The 19,997-nt window shown below is 33.0% G+C and overlaps 1 protein-coding gene across 5 annotated transcripts in view; it reads right to left on the bottom strand.

Moving 5' to 3' along the window:
- LOC148619448 (voltage-dependent calcium channel gamma-5 subunit-like) overlaps nucleotides 1–19,997 on the bottom strand; it is a 71,622-nt gene that overhangs the window by 1,046 nt on the left and 50,579 nt on the right. For all 5 annotated transcript variants that reach the window (XM_088579336.1, XM_088579337.1, XM_088579334.1 and 2 more), the window contains 2 exons: nucleotides 18,246–18,582; nucleotides 13,776–13,865 (listed from right to left, as the gene is read on the bottom strand). In XM_088579336.1, coding sequence (XP_088435462.1) covers nucleotides 13,776–13,865; nucleotides 18,246–18,480 — 325 coding nt within the window. In that variant the 5' untranslated portion in view covers nucleotides 18,481–18,582. The remainder of the gene's footprint in view (nucleotides 1–13,775; nucleotides 13,866–18,245; nucleotides 18,583–19,997) is intronic.

Below are 19,997 nucleotides of genomic sequence, written 5' to 3'. Positions count from 1 at the left end.
ATAAGAATGCGGTTCTTTGGTTCTTGTCAATTAAGTGTCAGTCCCTGTAAGAATCAGGCAGTGGGTGAAACATGGTATGACAAAAACCCATAATTTTGATAGTGTAGTTTGACTATTTGCACCACCAGAATCAACGAAAACAGACAAGATTTTCCATATCAGGCTGGATCATTGAGTTAAATGTACAATGTCATTGAAACGCACTGAAAATGAACATTTTAAGGGCAGATAACTCTGTCAAAAAAGAAGCCATGGCGAAGCAGTCAACATGTATGTGACTTTCATTAAAGGTACTTGTGACCACGTCTGGTATTTAATAAATATTTCATATTTTATTTGAGGCTTACATGTATAACTATAATCGTTGTACTTTCTATACATCCAAATAACTCGGTAATTTTTTTTAAGAGTAGTACAAATGTATTTCATTAGATACACCCAACTAACTCAGTAATGTTTCTGATGAGTAGTAGAAATGTATTTCATTACAACCATGGTGTAAATAGTAATTAATGCTAAAAAAAGACAATATCGATCGAAGTTAATGTGCGAACTGAGCGTGGTGGAGTAAACATAATGGAAACTCATTATAAATATGTGTTTTGTGTTTGGCCAAGTTAAGTCAGTGCACCTTCTCGTGATTATTTTCAAGAGAAGATTTATACCTTTCGATAATAAATTGCCTGAAGCCTGATTTCCAGAAGAAGGTCAAATTATCTGGCAAGTTATCAAATAGGTCCACGGCGTTTAGATAATTTATTGCTTCATGTTGTATTCATGGTTAAGGTCAATATGTTTTGCAGATTTATGATTGTCACTATCGTTTCTAATCAAACGGCATTGGTGTTATGTTAGGAATTTCAAAAAATGACTAATTTTATTTTTGCTTCCTATTACAGATATTACGACTTAGATATCGTTGAGAGTGCAAGACAAAGAAATCTTGGGAACCAAAAGATACGATTGCAAGTTCTCTATCGACGCCCGAGTTTGAGAACATTTAAGTAGGTAGACCTAGGGTAAGGGCCACAACTCTTAAAATTCATTGAAACGTTTGTATTCAGCATTTTACATGAAATTTTTCCATCTCATGAAAGCATCAAAGTAACTTGGATTAATTTCATTCTGTTTCAAACGAAAGCTTGATAGGCTTTGGTGAATTGAATATGATACAAACATATCACTGATTTCAATAGTTGTGACCCTTACCCTGGGTCTACCTACTTAAATGTTCTCAAACTCCTTAAATCTTGCTCAAGAGTGTCTGATATTTTATAGTCTGTAAAAATAAGTTTTCGATTAGTACGCTAACTTATATTGCTGTACTGCTATTTCTTTGCCTTAGGGGGAATATGAAAATCCCTTATGGCTTATACAGGAATATTCTTGTCTCCAAAGTGAGAAAATGGCTCAAATAGGTAAATCGTTTTCTCCAAAATGAAAAAAAAAAGACTAAAATAGGTATATCTTGTCTCAAAAGTGAGAAGTTTCATGCATTGTAGGCCGTTTGATCAATCGAACAGACCCAGTTAATTTAGTAATAGTATGAAAGCTTAACCAGATTTGTAATATTCTGCAGTTAATCCATTCGAACAGATATTTATTAACTCTTTATTTCCTATTTATCACGTCCTTTGCGGAGAAGCAACTTTGGTCTTTGGTATGACTCGCTCGGGAAAGAACCTACACCCGAGGCGAACACCCTACCGCAAGACCAACCACGAGACAAACCCCACCGCTAACCAACGAGAAGACAGATCCTACCGCTAGACCATCGGGACGAACATTCTACCACTAGACAATCGAGGTGAACACCCTACCGCTAGTCCAAAGAGGCAAACACCCACCGTTAGACCAACGATGCGAACATCATACCGCTAGACCAACGAGGCAAACACCCTACCACTAGACCAAAGAAGCAAACACCCACCGTTACACCAACAAGGCGAACATCCTACCGCTGGACCAAAGAGGCAAACACCCACCGTTAGACCAACGAAGCGAACATCATACCTCAAGACCAACGAGGAGACACACCCTACCGCTAGACCAACGAGGCGAACACCCTACCGCTAGACAATCGAGGCGAACACCCTACCGCTAGACCAACGAGGCGTACACCCTACCACTAGACCAAAGAGGCAAACACCCACCGCTGGACCAACGAGGCGAACACCCTACCGCTGGACACACGAGGAGACAGAAATGTTTGTAGGCGTAACCTTTGGTTTAACGGTATTGTTTGACCTGAATGGAAACAAAATTCCATACTGGGAGAAAACAAGCAATTATTAGGTAGGATTCGACGAATTATTCAACTTTGAACCTACACTAAGGGCAAGCGCTAAACAAGAACGACGAGGCAAACTGTAAGAGAAACAGTTAATTTATAAAATCAGAAAATGTCCATTTCTAAATATAAATAATTCATTCTTACAATAATATCAGAATGATAGTTTAGATCAGAGTACTCAATGTAGAAGATTTGAGACGTGAATTGTCGTATTATTTGTTCATCATCAGCCTTTCAGACAGACAAACGAGATTTATCTAGGAAGACGAATGCTCTATTGATGAGTCCAATAAACAGGAAAAACACGCCAAATGTGATTTCGACTGTCTAACTTTAAATAGTATATATTGATGAAACTTGAATCAAAGATGTAATTGTAGCTGAAAATACTCATAATAAACAATAAAATAAGACATTTTACTCTATAGTCAACATTATTAAACATTTTATTTCAGGAAAGGCGACACGAATGCTAGTTACAATACGAAGTAAAATGATTTAATTTAAAACAAAATACCACTTGAATATACAAAATGAACACCAAATTTGAGTCTTCACCAGAAAACGTTTTCCTTTTTTCTATTTTAAATGTGACCAATCGTTTCCTGTATTTAAGGTAACTAGTTTGTGGCTTTTTATCTTTATATTATATGTAAATAATTCAAGTCTGTTCCAAAGCAATAGTCTCTGGATGTTTCAATTACTCTCTATTTTGTGTCTTTTTTTTTTAGTGAAGTTGATAATGTGTAACTTATAACAAATGTAGATATAGGTAGGTAACTATGAACATTTCGAAAACATTCAAGGTTCAACTAGCGAAAATATCGAGGTGCCAATAAAAAGGGGGACATCTAAGATGGGAAATCAATGGACAAAAACACATTCCAGTAAACAAATACAAACTGACGAGAATAAAACAACAACAACAACAAAAAAAAAAAAATAAAAAATAAAAAAAAAAAAATACACACAGAGACAAACAATACAAACTTAAAATAAATACTGGGAAGGAACTTGGCTGCCCAAGAAGGTTGCGCAGCTCATGCATCATGTATACACCCACGCACACAGGCAGATATTTTTCACGTGAAATTCATGTTAATCGTGCTTCACATGAAATTCACATGTACTTCACATGAAATTAACGTGATTTTCAAGTGAAATTCACTTAACATGAATTGCATGCGAACAGCTCGTGTGAATTTCACGTGAAGGCTCAATTCACACGAATTTCACGTGATCTCTATCACAAAGTTCATTTGCTTACTTCGTGTGAAAATCATGTGAAATAACTTTGCCTGTGTAGTTGCCCAAAATACATTTCACTGGGTGAAAAGAATTCGTATACATAGTCTCCGTTTTATGCGCACCCCTCTTCCTTCAACATTTTACGTCGACACTATGACGTTTGACCAATCAATGTCGTAGAACAAATTCTGACAATTATAAAAATAACAACAACATCAATAAAAATAAAAACAATAATAATAATACTAATTATTAATACAATAATAAAATAAATGATGAAGAAATATTGAACCACAAAGCCACGAGATCTATTAGTAGAAAAACATTTTAAAGTAACACAGAAATTGCGTTTTTTCATAGTTTGTATTTTTCATAAATTTCTACGTTACCACAATAGTATTAACATACTCTAGATTATGAGAACTCTATACTTTCTTGATAGAAGAAAAATAATCATGTGCACTAATTACATGTATTTACAAATTCGCAAATGAGCTAATTACTCCTATAACACTTATAAAATCACACCAGTAATTCCAATAGTACCATACACATAAACCATAATAATTCGCTTTAATAACTGCGAAAAAAATGATACACTAAAATCTCCAACTAAAATAAAACATACAAACAAACACCTAAATCTTGAGGCTTATAAGGTAAACATTAATTTATAAATGTGAAAACTTATTGGTTACAAATGCTCCAGAGCAATTACTCAAATAGTAAAAAGGACAACAACAAAATTATCGAACACTAATCCGATCCATAATCAAGTCAAGTCCAAAATAAATCTGACAAAATAGATACTACATCACCGGAGTAGCTGGTATCACAATGGTCCTGACTTGGTACGGCCATTTCAAACGAAATGGAAGGTTAAATCTAGGTTTTACAGCGCGCCAAACTTCACTCTTCCATTGCGGCGTGAATACACCGGTGTTGATTAAATAGCATTTACATGCTATTGTGCCATAGTCGGTAAAACAGTGGTCATATCAGTACAAAGCATAATTTACAAAAAGCAATCATTACAATCATTATTTTGAAACTGATGAAAAAGAAAAATGATAATAATAAAAACTTCAATAACTTATAGATGATTTCAGAAACCTTAAACTGATTTGACCACTTAAAGAATAAAATTGCAATACAATAATTTGCAAAACCCTACAATGGAGTTGAACAGGGCGGTAGTATTAACAAATAAAGTCAATAGTATTTTTTTCCTATTAAGAAGTTATTGCTAATGTCCCTAATATAAGATTCTTTTCTTCTCCTAGCATCCTATGAATATACGTTTTTGTCTTTTAATCGATATATTCAGACACAGATTCAATGAACGTTATTTACATGCTTAAGAATATTTTAAAATGGTTGGAAAAGTGATATGATGGTCAATAAGGTATTGGTATCGACGGGAGGTTGTTAAGACGTGATATTTCAGACAAGATGTTGATGAAACTAAATTCAGACTGATAAATGAGATTTGATAAAGGAGATTGATGATCTATTGATACAAAAAAAAAAAGGACAGAAAAAAAAGGACTAATGACATTCGAATTGTTTAACTTAACAATTTACTCTAAAAAGTTTTTACATAAAAATCAGTAATTGTATCAGTAGACGAACTAATACTCATGCAACCCTTGAGAGTAAATGTATTTTAGTCTGGAATTCGAAGCTCTTTTGAAAGGAAGTACGACATAGTCCCCACGGCGTCATACACGTGACTTACTTATTATATGTGGTTACATTAGCAATAGAAATGAGCTATTTTTGTAACAACATCATAGTGCTGGTTGATAAACCATATTTAAAGCAAGACTATTAGTTTTTTAATACATTTTTACTATCAGTACCCGGTTTTAAAAAGAATGTCAAATTGATATTTTCCTCAAATCCTATTTCAGCTAAAATTTTGACCAATCAAGTTTTTTTAACTGAAAGTTGATAGAAAAACTCAAGGATTCGAGGAAAATCTCAGTTGGATATTTTTGATGAAACTCAGACCAGGGATACATGTACGTCATTTTACGACTTTCACGGCTTTTTGTAAAACTTGTTAAATGTCAGACATCGAGAGGAAATATATTGTTGAAGTGTGTTATTTAGGACGAAGCGTTTAATGACCTTTCGCGTTAAAAAAATAGAAAAAAATAGTAAGGACACGTGTTCTTTATGGTAATGTACAACAGAACATGGACTACCCCTATGAACCCCATCAACTCCAATATGATTTTCGGGTACATGTACCCTTATACCTCCGATTTAGGTATCAGTTTGTGGACAAAAAATAACTGAAGCATTTTTGTTTCTTCAATGCTTTTTATACCTTGTTGAGGCAAATATATACAATTTTTGTGTTTTGATTCCTTAAACTTCTACATTTGACATATATAGGTATCATTAGGCACCCTAATGTCACAGCAAGTGGTTGATTAAATCGGAATGTAATTGATTAATTTACAATTACATTTACATTTTATGATTACAATTACCATTAAATTACTCATTACTTTCATCATGCTATCATCATTACTTTGGATTACTTTTGATTACTTTATACTTTTTTCCTCAAAGGTAGTAACTAATACAACAAATCCAAACTTTATTGATACGTGTTTAATGAAACATTCTATAAAAATATGAGCATATTTGAGGTAGATAATAAAGTCAGCACATTTTCAAAACATATGTACATGTACAACAAAACAACGTTTGCAATGAATAAGATATTTTGCTTTGATGACTGGACCTTCAATTCCAGCTGGAATTTCCAAAAATAAAATAAAATAAAAACAAAATGAAATTAATAAAGATGAGGTGTTTTTTGCATGATTTGGTGACAGAAAGACAAACACTTATAAAGTTTACGTATGTGTTTGGACAAGAACTCACTCACTTTCCATTTGATTAATTTCAACTTGGTTAATAGTGAACATATACTTAAAATCAATGATTATTAAGCTACAAGAGAATGAAACCCTAAGCTAAAATATAAACTTAAATAGCATTTGTTTGTTTAGTGTTTAGTACATGTAACTGAAATGGCCTTGATTTCATACCTACACGTATTTTCAATACTTGGTTGACAGTGAATGTATGAAGTGTCAAAAAGTAAATGAACTGGAAATGACATTTTTATTTTAATTGTATATACAGCCAGTATATATCATCAAATATAAATGTAAAGGTTTGCATTAAAGAATTTTAAACATATTTAGAATCAACTTTGGGGGATCGAACTGAACTAAAACATAATAAAAAATAGAAAAAGGTCCACATGACACCGTTTGGTTAATAGAATAAACAGAGAAATACTAGATCAGAAGCCTAAAGGATGTCTTTCTCCCAAAAAGTCTTCGGAATGTAATCAAATAAAAGTAATTAAAACGTAATCATGATTACTGTCCATTTTGGTTCTGTAATTGATTGTTTGCTAATGTCTCAGTTTCTAATGCTGTCACGAACGTTGGTACCACACACTTATGTTTAAAAAACGGAAAAAATCACCCCTATCTCACTAAAAGTTTTTAAATTGGCATTTCAATTTCAAAGTCATAATATCAAGATTATTTAGGTTTAAGTGAAAATGGCATATTTGGTAATTTCGGTTGGGTAGCTAGTATCACAATTGATCACAATTTGAGATTTTTACGATATGTTGCTATTTTTTGTTGTCAAAATTGCAAAACGTATTTTTAAATTAAAAAAAAGTTATTGCAGGCGGGAAAGTTTTCAACTTGTAATCTATGCCTTTTACTCACTGGGGGTACAAAATAAAGGCCTGGCTGTAAAATTGTCCGAGAATAGCGACAAATTAGTTCGCAATGAAAGGTTGATGAATTGGGGCAGAAAAAACACGTGCCATTCACTGTTACAAATTTCGTACATTGTAAATAAAAAAAATACATATCAAGAATTGTAGGCGAAAGCAAGAAAACCAAGAGATAACATACCCCTTAAATGCTTAAAACAAGTACATAACGAAAGTCTAAATTAAACTGTCAATACGACATAGCCAAAGCGTTATGACTGGAGCGTAAGTAACCCGTCTATTGTTTTAGCTAAACACCTCTTAATAGGCATCTTTCCATTACATTTACTATACATTGTCAGAGACTGCTTTGGTTACACGTTTTCAAAAAGTAATCCGAAATTATGTACTCATATCGAAATGTAATCTGTATATTGAAGTACTTATTATAAATCATACTGTCATTGCTTTTAATTAGTTCTTTTCCATCAGAGAGCTACCTATTCAATGCTTTAGTTTTTTTCCTTCTGATAGGTACATCTTCATTGCTATAGTTCTTTACCATCAGATAGATATCTGTTCATTGCTTTAGTTTGTTTTCCTTCGGAGACTTATACGTACCTGTTTCTTGCTTTGATTCTTTTTCAGCAGAAAGCTTCTTGTTTTTTTGCTTTAGCCATACCTGAACATGCAGTTATTGATCCACTGTCGTCTTTATTGTGCTTTAGTTATTCTTCATAACGATATTTTTCTTAAGGTTATGCTAAGTTCGTAAGGGCAGAACCGTCTTTTTATTATACTTCTTCAGAAAGTTTATTTATAATTTTATTATACTTCATCGGACAGTTACCTTCATTTTGCTTTTATATTAGAGTAATCAAGGGAACCAAGGTTATAGCGGTAATCAATAGAATGTAATCCAGGGACAAAGACCAGACATGAAAAACAGACTCACACAACAAAGAACTTAGAATAACCAAATCATACATACAAAGTAACAATGATCGCCAAACATATATACATCGCCAAACAGTGACGTTATCTTTTTTTTTGCATTCGTTTTCCTAATAAGAAAAGTTTTTTGTACAATTATCCTAGTAAAGTTTTCAACTTTACTGAACCAATAGTCATATGTCAATAGTGAATTACATGGCTGTACATAGCAGTTAACTCACCATTTTCATTGCTATATTATGACAGTAAACCATGAATTAATCACATAATCATTACAATTAATGGTTGAACGGTAAATGTATACGTTTGAACACTTTTTAAACTATGACATACTAGTATGTAATCTCATAATTTTGTTATTTAGTTTTCCCTTAATTTAAAGTGCAGTGTTGCTACAAGAGTTAAGTCATCAATACAAAACTTTATGGTCGTCATCATGAAGTCCCTACGGTATATCCATCTGCACCATGAACACTAATGTGTTTTCCGTGTCGTAGTTTCCCTTTCTTTTTTTCTTTTGTTTACTTTCGTATTCTAGTCGTTATCCCAGGATATTGTTCTTTTTTATATTCGTTCGAGCATAGTTGCCTTGATTATGTTGTTGCACGATTGAAACCATCGACCCTTTAATGTCATGCTCCTTTGTTGAACCCTTAAATTTAAAGTGTCACACGCTCTTATGTTTAGTTAAATGTTTTAATTTGAATTTTAGCATGCTTTCTGATTACATGTAGTTGGTTCTCACTGAGTTATTCACTCAAGTTATTCTGTACAACTTACTTTGGGACTTCAATAACGTGGATCGCGATTCAAATAATCCCTAACAAAATAACGCTTTGGTAATGTGCACATTTTTAATTTTAGATTTAAATCCATTAGAAATCGAGCTATAAGAAATGTTAATCAGTTTATAAAAGAGTAATCAAGGGAACCAAGGTTCTAGCAGAAATCAAAATAATGTAATCCAGGGCAAAGTCCAGACATGAAAAACAGACATACACAACAACAACAAAGAACATAAAGTAACTAAATAATACATATAAAGTAAAAAAAGCAAATGAGCAACTCGGACTCCATTAAAAACTGGGAGCATGGACCAGTTGTACCGGTAGGGTAAGCATCCTCTGCTTTTCTAGAAACATTGGTCGAGTTACTCATAAAAAGTCAAGTCCAGGATAGTCGAAAGTAAATCGTGTAAACGGGCCCAAACCATATTATTTTTATAACCTATTTAAAGAAATTAGAAATATTCCTTTAAGATTTTCGAAGAAAGTTAAACGGATTTAATGTCAAAAGAAAGAATGTTTGGCTTAATCTTCTGTTATATAAATCGTTTAATAGTCATTTAATTGTTCAACTTTAAACACACCACTTCAAAATAAACTCGATATAAAGTCACGACTTAGATCTTCTTCAAAATGTCTAACTGACATTTTGTGTTATAGTTTTATCGCTAATGCATGACTTTAGTTTTACGCTTTAACATAATGCTCAATACTCCGTCTTTACGACCTTCTGTGTATATATGTGCGTGCTGCATTTTCTTAATGGAAGCATTCAAGGCTATATAGACACGCAAATTTTTACCCCAACTAAAGTATTATTAATTTCGTCTTGAAAAAATTTGAACCATGGCTACCAACCGCTATCTAGGAATATAAAAACTTTGATTTATGAAAGACATTAGCCAGATAATCATTTATATATTTTTTGTTGTAACAGAAGTTTTAACACGCCAATGATGAGTAAGTTGATACTTGTAGATTCAAGTAAGGGTAGTTATTAAGTTAAATAGAGTTGTAAATTATGGTCACAAAGTTTTGATGCAGAAAAAAAATTGAAGTAATGTAAGAGAAATGGATGTTGAAGGATATGATTTTCGCTTTAGTTGAACTAAGTTAAAACACATTAAGTAACTACAAATGACTTTAAATTGTTAAACACCAACGAAAAGGATTGTTTTAGATCATTTACCGGTAGTTACAGAAGAACTGAAAAAAGGTCTCAAAAAACCTATTGATATGAGTTTTATGGTTTTTAACAGTAACAAAAAGAAATAGCAATACCGAGGGTACAATCTAGGGAAATAATTCTACAAAATAACACCAAAAACACGTAGCAGACATCATTTGAAATTAAATCGTACAAGAAATAAAATACTACACATTGAAAACAGAACAGCACTAACCAAACTAAAACCTATAGTAATCTCAAATGTCCAGAAGGGAGAGCATTCTATACTCCATGCAAGCGCCCACAATGCTGATTTCTGAAAGGCAGTACAAGTATGGTGAGGAGAAAAAATACCTATGACAGATGGAGTTCAACTTAGTTGAGTAAGAAAAGCTGTAAAAGGTTATACATTCTGTGTATTGTATATAGGTCACCGTTATATTATATATTGTTTATATTACTTCTTCGAATTTAAGATTACAGTTTCTGAGAATAACGATTTACTGTAATCATCAATATAAATACAAAGTGTTAAATGTAAGTTATATGATATCTTGTTTTGAACACACAGAACAAAAATATCTTTTAGCGATTATTTTACTACTGCATATCTGATAGTTTTGAAAAATCGAAATGTCAGACTTTTATTGGCGCAAATAAGTATAAATCCTTTTAACAATTAGGAAAAACATTAAAAGAAATCTGAAACTATGCATATAACAACTTTTAAATAAGGTAGTCTTCTATCGTTGAAATTACCACTGATATCTGTATCGCTGGATATTAAAATATCCTTTCTTTAGATGCTTAATGATGTAATTTGATAGTATACTCGCTATAATAGGAAATACAATGAAAAAAATACAATACTGACGAATCAACCTTGAAATATATACTCATTTTACTACGAAGGAAAGTGAACAAATCAAACACACAACAGTAACGTAAAATGAATACTCGTTTTACTACGGACAGTGAACAAATCAAACACACAACAGTAACGTAAAATGTATACTCGTTTTACCACTAAGAAAAGTGAACAAATCAAACACACAACAGTAACGTAAAATGAATACTCGTTTTACTACGAAGGAAAGTGAACAAATCAAACACACAACAGTAACGTAAAATGTATACTCGTTTTACTACGAAGGACAGTGAAACAATTAAACGCACAACAGTAACGTAAAATGTGTACTCGTTTTACTACGAAGGAAAGTGAACAAATCAAACGCACAACAGTATCAAATCAACCGTGAAATGTAACTAGGTTAGATTATTGGTATATTGTCAAGTCGAAATCATCACGTTCTTCATAACGTTATAATTTCAAAAGTCTCATTGTCACCAATGTAAAGTAAACAATGAAATATTAATAGTATTATTACTTGGATAGAGTGAATAACCAAAATATTATCACGAGTGTTGAAGAACGCTTAGATTTAACGAGTGTGCGGAACTTGTTCCGTGCACGAGTTAAATCCTCAAGCATTCTTGGCACAAATGATCATATTTTAGTAGTTCACGGTAACCAAATGATTATCCTATTATTCTACAGATTTTCTTTACAATTTATCGATATTTTCAGCATGAATTTTAAATTCTTTGATTTGCGGATTTATATTAAAAATGTGACATTTTGTCGGGAGTAAGTCCAGGAGTGAAATTACCGAAATTATTTCATAGTGTAAATTATCGAAACTTATTACACTGGGAACATTCGATAAAACACTGCTATCTGTTAAATAACACCTTATACTATATTAGTACAAACATTCTGAAGTAGGTATACATATGGTCCGAATCATCTGTTCTACTATAGCGGAAACTTTTAAGTTTTCGATATTTGTTTACTGTGGTATTGTTTTTGGTTGTTGTAAAACGTTCCTCTCTTACTTTTTTGTTTTTCTAAACTGTATAAGAGCTTCACATTCTAAAGTTTATTACAAACAATCAACATTTAACTTGATATTTTAGGTTAAATACTTGACATACGTTAACATGAGTCAACACAAACGATAGATAACACATCATTGTGTATATTTAGCATCCCATAATCGCTAAAGCATTTCAGTCCTTATCTAGAATTTTCTAGTTATTCTAGACGCCATTTCAATTAGAATTTGATGTCAATAGCAGCCTTATAAGAATTATTTCCTATGTTGTACATGTATAGAACATTATTTTAAGATCTTCAAAGTTTAAAAAAATATCTTTGAAATTAATATCTTTTCGACTAGTTGTCATATTGTTTAAAACAAATGTCAAAAATAGTGACAACCACCAAGGAAGTGTATTTACTTAAGATGAAGATTTGTTTTATTGGAAAAAAGATTGTTAGAAGATATTTCAAATGACGTACAACAAAGTGAATGACAAACTGTTTTTTTTTAATTGAGATAATTAAATTTCCACTCTATTAAACAAACTATTTAATCTTGAGAAATGGTTTCAAAATCGAATCAATAAACACTTCACACTTATTTGTACTGCTCTTAACATTTATCATGCCATCTTGATAGGGGGAGGACAAAGACCTTAACAAAATATTATTAACCACTGTTTTGATACACACCAATCGTAAATCAGGATCTTTTTTTTTTGGTAATGGTATTGTCTTTTTTAATGTTGTAGGGTATATGGTTTATAAATCTTGTTTTATTTTAATTTTCCCCACAAAATATTTTGAGTCTGAAGACCGATCGGCATTTTATTGTTTTACATCCGGGATCTAGAAAAGCTGCCTTACAATGCAATATATATTTTTTATTGCTTTCCTTAACTCTAGTATCATGCAAATATAATGTGCCATTTTATCGGTATTTTACACAGACAGGTTTTATTGTTATATTTTTTAATACTGAACTCAACGCTCTGTAAATGATAGATTAAGACCTATTCTCGTGACATTATGGATCTATCCATTTAGTCAGTTCTTTGTTTTGAAGCCTCAACCTTCGATATTTTGTTGTTACATAATTTGGCTACTTGGTTGTTGTTAAATGGAAAAGTTACGTCTTCTTCGCTTGTCTCATATTTGCATTAGACAACAACATTCGAAGAAAAAAAATTGTAAGTGATCTTCAAATTATATGTTTACTACAGCTCAACCTCACTGGTCGTTATGTGCTCAACAAATGACAAAACTTATGTTTTATTAAGAGACTGTCCATGTAGAAACCAGGCAGGTCCTATAATATGGGTTACACATGGTGAATTTTATAAACCAAATATTTAGTACCAATGATATGTTAAAACCACTTGATGACGGGAAAAAAGGGGATTTGTCTTTATCAAAACTGTGTGACTCAGAATATACATTCAAAGTTCCCTAACAAATAATATTAATTTAAAAGTTATAAACAGATATAGTTTTGCAGTGCTATATAATTTATTTCAATCTCATTATTTCGGTTTGTAACAAAACAACATCCATTTTGTTTTTAGATTACATGACATCAAATGGATGAACAAACAAGAAAACAAGATTTGGCATGTACCATCTACTACCTAAACATCTTGTAGTTTTAAACAGATTGTTTCCGTTCTCGTTTAATGACAGTTTACCTGCTATAGCTATGGCTGTGACTTGATCATCGCTGCTTTGCTGTTTCCCCAGGCTACTCGAGTAATCAAGTGTCACACAGAACGGATGGCCTAAAATCGAGACAGATACATGCAATAAAGGAAAATATATACAGAATTATTCAATATTGAATGTGTAGTACAATATGACACATCGTCAGAAACCCGTGGTTAACAATGCTTCGTACCACCCTCCCATGATGGAAGGAGGTATGGAGCGACGTCATCCGTGGGTTTCCGGCAATTCATATGATAATAATAAGTTTTTTTTCCGACCATCTTTCTTTTAGTTCCAACACTAATTTTATCCTTATGATAAATAAGTATCTTTTGTATTGTAACGCTTTCTCCCGTTACTACTGAAGCAACTTTAACTTTAATCGAAAGATCGATACTAAAGGACACCAAAAGACAGATTGACAACAGACTCACGAAAATCACGACCTGTGTTTGATAAGTAACGACTAAAGCCCAATAAAAATTAACTATTTATTATTATACTGTTGATAATTGAACAAGTCCCAAATGAATTAACAATGTTTACATCTGTATACAATATATGAAACTCGGGGAAGTGGCTCTGGTCAAGCGCTCTAGTTCATTGTACATTAATATTTAACTCGCAATATGGGATATTGTAAAACTGGTATAAGTGGTAATTAGTCTCGTTTCTTTGTACAACTATTGTAAGTTACGATTAATCAATGAGTCGAACTTCAGTATACATAAAGCTTTTTAGTGGCAGTCACTATAGAATATTAAAGACAGTTTTGTACGCATAGAATAACTTAAAAAAGGAATACGTTATGCCAGAGCTTGCCGAAACTACGCAGACTTTTTGTATCGCGCTAGAACTCTAACAAATAGGCTTCTGGAACAAGGTTATGTTGCTACAAGATTGAAGTCATCACTCCAGAAGTTTCATGGTCGTTATCATGAACTCGTGGATCGTTATGGTGTATCCATCAGCATCATGAGAACTGATTTGTTCAACGGGTCATAGTTTTCTTTCCCTCGTTTGTCTACCCCGAACTTGACGTTTTATGAGCAACTCGGCGGGTGTTTATAGAAAAGCAGAGGACGCTTACCCTACCGGTGCACCCGGTCCATGCTCCAAGTTTTTGGTGGAGTCCGAGTTGCTCATTTACTTTTGTTGCTTTGTATGTATGATTTTAGTTACTTTGTGTTCTTTGTTGTGTGTGTCTGTTTTCCATGTCTGGTCTTTGTCCCTGGGTTACATTCTTTTGATTACCGCTATAACCTTGGCTCCCTTGATTACTCTTTCACATAGTGTCCTGAGGACCTCTTGAAATTTGAGAATACTACATTTTCTCAGGAGTCGAATCACGACTGAAGAGTATCAAACGCGCATTCCATTTAATATGTCCCGCTAAGCGCACGTGACGTCAACATTTTACGTCAATAAACCAATTTACGGCAAGGAATTCTTTACCGTAAACAATGGCCTTCGATGCCGTGATTTGTGCTTTTGGCTTATCAGAAAGTTAAAATAACATTAAAGATATGTGCTGTACGGATGAAAAGTTTAGATACAAAGCAAATTCCACTAAAAAGTGAATTAACTTTGTCTCAGGGACGCTGTTTCTCTAAAGGAATAATTCAAAATAGTAAGTTAAGTAGTTACATGCATCCCTTCATTGTTAAAATTATCAATACTACTATAATTAATCAGGATTCAATACATTCAGGATCAAAACTTTTAGTATTTCCACTAAAATCTGTAATTTAGATCCCAATTTACTCAAACAAAACAAAAGGACAATTTGAATAAAAAAGTTTAATATTTGCAGCACTTATACTTGACCAGACCATTTCTACTGTACATAACATATAAATAATCTACTAAACATTAAAACATGCAAAGTATCATATTGTATTAACCACCATCAATTTACATATCCCCCCTTTTCATCTTGTATTTCATAACACTGTCTCAGAGCAATATTTATAGAAGTCACTCTAGCATTTCACCCCCTTATTATTTCAATCCTAAAAAACTGAAGTTGAATGCAATGTTTGTTTGTTTGTTATGGTTTAACGTCCGAGCAGCAATATTTCAGCTATATTCAGACAATGAACATGAAATGGATGATAAAATGAACATGAAATGAAAAAAAAAGGATGGGCACAAGGGCAATAGGGTCGACAAATTTTGATTGCCACTGGAAAAAAGGGGGATGGGTAAGGTCGGGCAATTTAGCCTCCTGTGGTGGAGCGCAAAGGTTCCTACTCCTATCGAATACCCCAGCAGTGTTCTTTAACGTGCGAGGAACGTGGCATCTTTCCCAACACGGTGCACCACAATGGTTTGCGGTCAGGTTTTCCGTATTATAGCCCGACAACCCCAGCATTTAACACGCCAGAGGTACCCCATTCCACCACCTGGGGCACACATCCCAGTTGCTCTGTGGGCAGAGCGCCTAGCCCCCGGCTAGGTTTCTGAGCACTATTTAGTCGCCTTATACGACAAGCTTAGCGCTGCTGTAGGCCTATTCTTTTAACACCCGGACCTGCACGGGGCAAGTTGAATGCAAAAAATGCAGAATAACTATTAAGTAAGAATCAGTTCGTTTCAAAAATCGTTACAGTTTGTTAAATAAATGGGCATCGCAAAACATCCATTAGTTTTCTTTAAACATAAGCGTATCTGTAGGATCATTGCAAGGATAACTTCGTTCATGTGGAAAAAAAAATGTTGAATCAAAAATAATATTCACGTGGTAGAGAGATCATTAGGAATAAGTTCAAATGGAATTACTTCTTAAATCTTAGGCTGACACCTTCCTGCGCCAAAAAGTTATCAACAAATAACTGAGTACGACTTCAAATACTTTCAGTGAGTTTTGTTGAATGAATGTTGCTTATTAAAAAAAAACAACTTTGAAATAAAGAAAATAATCGTATTAATTTTTTTAACGTTTTAAAAAATGATATTTGTTCGCTGTATTTTTCCTTTTTTAGATGGATGAATTGCAAAAATTTGTTATTTGCCCCATTTGTTCATGTTATAGAATAGACAGAAATTAAATGGAGGGTTGTCAATGAAACAAACCTCAGTATACACACTTCAGCGGCTTTATTCTGATAATTACATTGCATGCACATGGCTTCGGAACTTTAAATGAATGTAGTAAGTAAACATGAAGGATGTCACAATCATTTTCTGACATGAAAGAAGCAACACGACGGTTACTGGCTCCTGCAGTCAAAGTCCTAAATCAAAACGTTACTGTAGATTTGTTTCTACACCATTCATCCAACATACTGCAAAATAATACTTTCACTAATATGCATTTCTTAGTAGCAATTAATTATTTTTAAAGATCATAGATTTGTACAAAACATCTACGAATGGCAACTTATTAATTACTGGTTAAATGAATTTTAAAAGCACGAGTAAAATTTCCGTCATGATCTCTATGTGAATCACATCAAGTTCTAAGAATGTATCTATACTCCTTCAAAAATTGTATTGCTAAAATGCATACAGTAACTATGTTATGCATAGAGTGTATATGATTTTAACATCGGAACACATAGGAAAAACGGATAAGTACTAAGCATGTCTCATACCATAACGATTTGCGGTAAGTTCGAGGTTACAACATATTGTAACAATTAATGCACATTTCTTGTTTATGTTTGGCCAGAAACCGTCATGAAAACTAAGTAAGTTGGTCATACCACAGGGAATTGTTTTCATTAGGCGTTTGTTTAAGGGCAGTTTATTAATATCATGCCAAAGGAGACATGGCGTTACAACGATTTAAGAGGATAATGATTTGTGATACCATAGTACGTGTGGTTTATCAAAAAGTTGAAAGTGTATGAGTTGAAACCAATTATATCATGATAAAAAAATAGCATTGTGACGTCATAACTTACGACAACTGTTATATTTACGATTTCGTTTATTGTAAATATTCCCGTTTTTTTAATAACGTGTAGCTTTTTAGGTGTTATATTTCGCTGTCGGTATGCTGAGTAATATTTCTGTTCCCCTGTTTCTATATATGTATCTTGACTTTGAGTAATGACTATTGTTTTTTTGTTTTATCTTGATATAGTAAGTATAGTTTCGTTTTTTGTACTAAAACTTTATTAATTTATCTTTTGTCATTACATTTGTGTGCCTTCGAGCCGACAATCAATGTCTGCCAAATTAGTTTCATTTTTTTCTTATCTAGCAGACTTTAATCAGTAATTAATTGATTTTCTTCTTAAGAAGCTTGTAAAAACATTTGTTTGTCAAAGGAATAGCAAAACTTTTATTAAAAATGTGACATTTGTGCTAATTTAACCAAGTGAGTAATAGTCGTAAAATAAAATTATGAATCTACAATTATTTCCAAAATACAAAAATCCCTGAGAATAAGAATGAAAACCTAACTGAATGGATGATAAAATATCTGCAACTAAAGATGTACTTACCGTACACAATTTCATTCAAAACACAAAATCTCCAAAGTCCAATTCTTGAATTAACGGATATAGGCTTTATTGTTGTATTGACACCAACTGATTCATCCACAGACATTTTATCGTAGGCCACTTCCTCGTACAGCAAAAGCCAGTAATCCGTGCTAATAGCAAGTGCAATGCTTGCCAACGAAACGGCACCTAATCCAAAAGCTACACAGGTCAGCATTAACTTCGAACATTGCATAGTGAATGTTGGTCGCTGTATCCAGAAGTTTTAATAGTCATTACGTGCAATGAAATACCTTATCAAGACTCCATTCGTATACGAATTTCAAATACATTGTATCTGAAAAGAAATCAGAAAATTAAAAAAAAATGGTCATACATCAGAAGACTAAATTGTTTACTGTTTAATTTTCGGTCTCATAACATAAAAGTCTTTTTGCTTGCTAACGGATGCGTTTACAAATTGCAGATATCCTATACGCCTTTGTTTATGAATACAAATATGAACTAAATCTTCCTGTCACTAGAATTTCTCCGCTATTAACCAATTTACAGAGAACAAAATAACGTTATTGGAAGCAATCACAGACATGTTTAGAGTATAAACGAAAACACACGGCGGATCAGCGACATGTTCTTTTTCTAAAATATGTATCTAAAAGACAGTTGCATTGCCATTTTCATACAACAATACAATAATTTCTAAGAACCAGGATGACTACAACTGAAATTTTAAAGTACTGTTTCTAGTTGTTAGACGTACAGTTATTGATTTAAATCTTACAATTTGTTTATTTATACTGTTGAATAGTCGATTCATTTCTAATCTTTGTTTACATTAAACAACAATCAGAAGGGTAAGCGCCCTCTGCTTTTCTAGAAACAATCGCCGAGTTGCTCATAAAAAGTCAAGTCTGGGGTAGATAAGCAAGGAATGGAAAACTATGACCCGTTGAATAAATCAGTCAGTTTTCATGGTGCAGATGGATACACCATAACGATCCACGAGTTCATGATGACGACCATAAAACTTCTGTAGTGATGACCTCAATCTTGTAGCAACATAACCCTGTTCCAGAAGCCTATTTGTTAGAGTTCTAGCACAATACAAAAAGTCTGCGTAGTGTCGGCAAGCTCTGGCATAACGTATGAGTTGTGATATGAACACTGCATACGCATGACCCGAAGGGATGTTGCCACAGATGAAGATAGACGTTTCCTGTACCTGGCGCGAAGCCAAAATCCAGTCTTACTCTTTATTGAACTTCTTCCATATTTAGTTTTATATTGTCTGAGGTACATATGGTTTTTGCCAGATGCCTTATCTAACTATTGCTGTTTATAGGATCTCACCGACTTCTACTTAATTCTATAGAACACAATTTCACAAACAATATTTCGGACAAATAACTGCATTCCGACTTTCTGGTAAATTTTGATTTGAGAGAAAAGCTTTTAATGTCGAAATTCCTAGGTTTGTAGACTTTGTAAAAAAAACAAAGTATCTCTATTATAACACGATTTATATTACCCAAAAGCAAATCCCAACAATTTGATGTGTTTCACAGCGATCCCTGGACGATCTCATAAAAGTCAGAGTCAGACTGAGTGCGGACATATACGTGAACGTTGGTGTAAATTCAGTAAAAGTGATGTATTGAATAATGCAGAAAGTTTGAATTACGAAATGGAAATACTTGCAGTATCTACACCATTTACGAGAAATTAATTTCATTAAAAGGCAAAGGTTTTCCC

The sequence above is a fragment of the Perna viridis genome, chromosome 4, assembly GCF_037379345.1.
Source record: "Perna viridis isolate PV_CMFRI_1.1 ecotype Kerala chromosome 4, ASM3737934v1, whole genome shotgun sequence".
NCBI lineage: Eukaryota > Metazoa > Mollusca > Bivalvia > Mytilida > Mytilidae > Perna > Perna viridis.
Note: the sequence above shows the minus strand (reverse complement) of the source record. Positions and strands in the feature narration are given on the sequence as shown.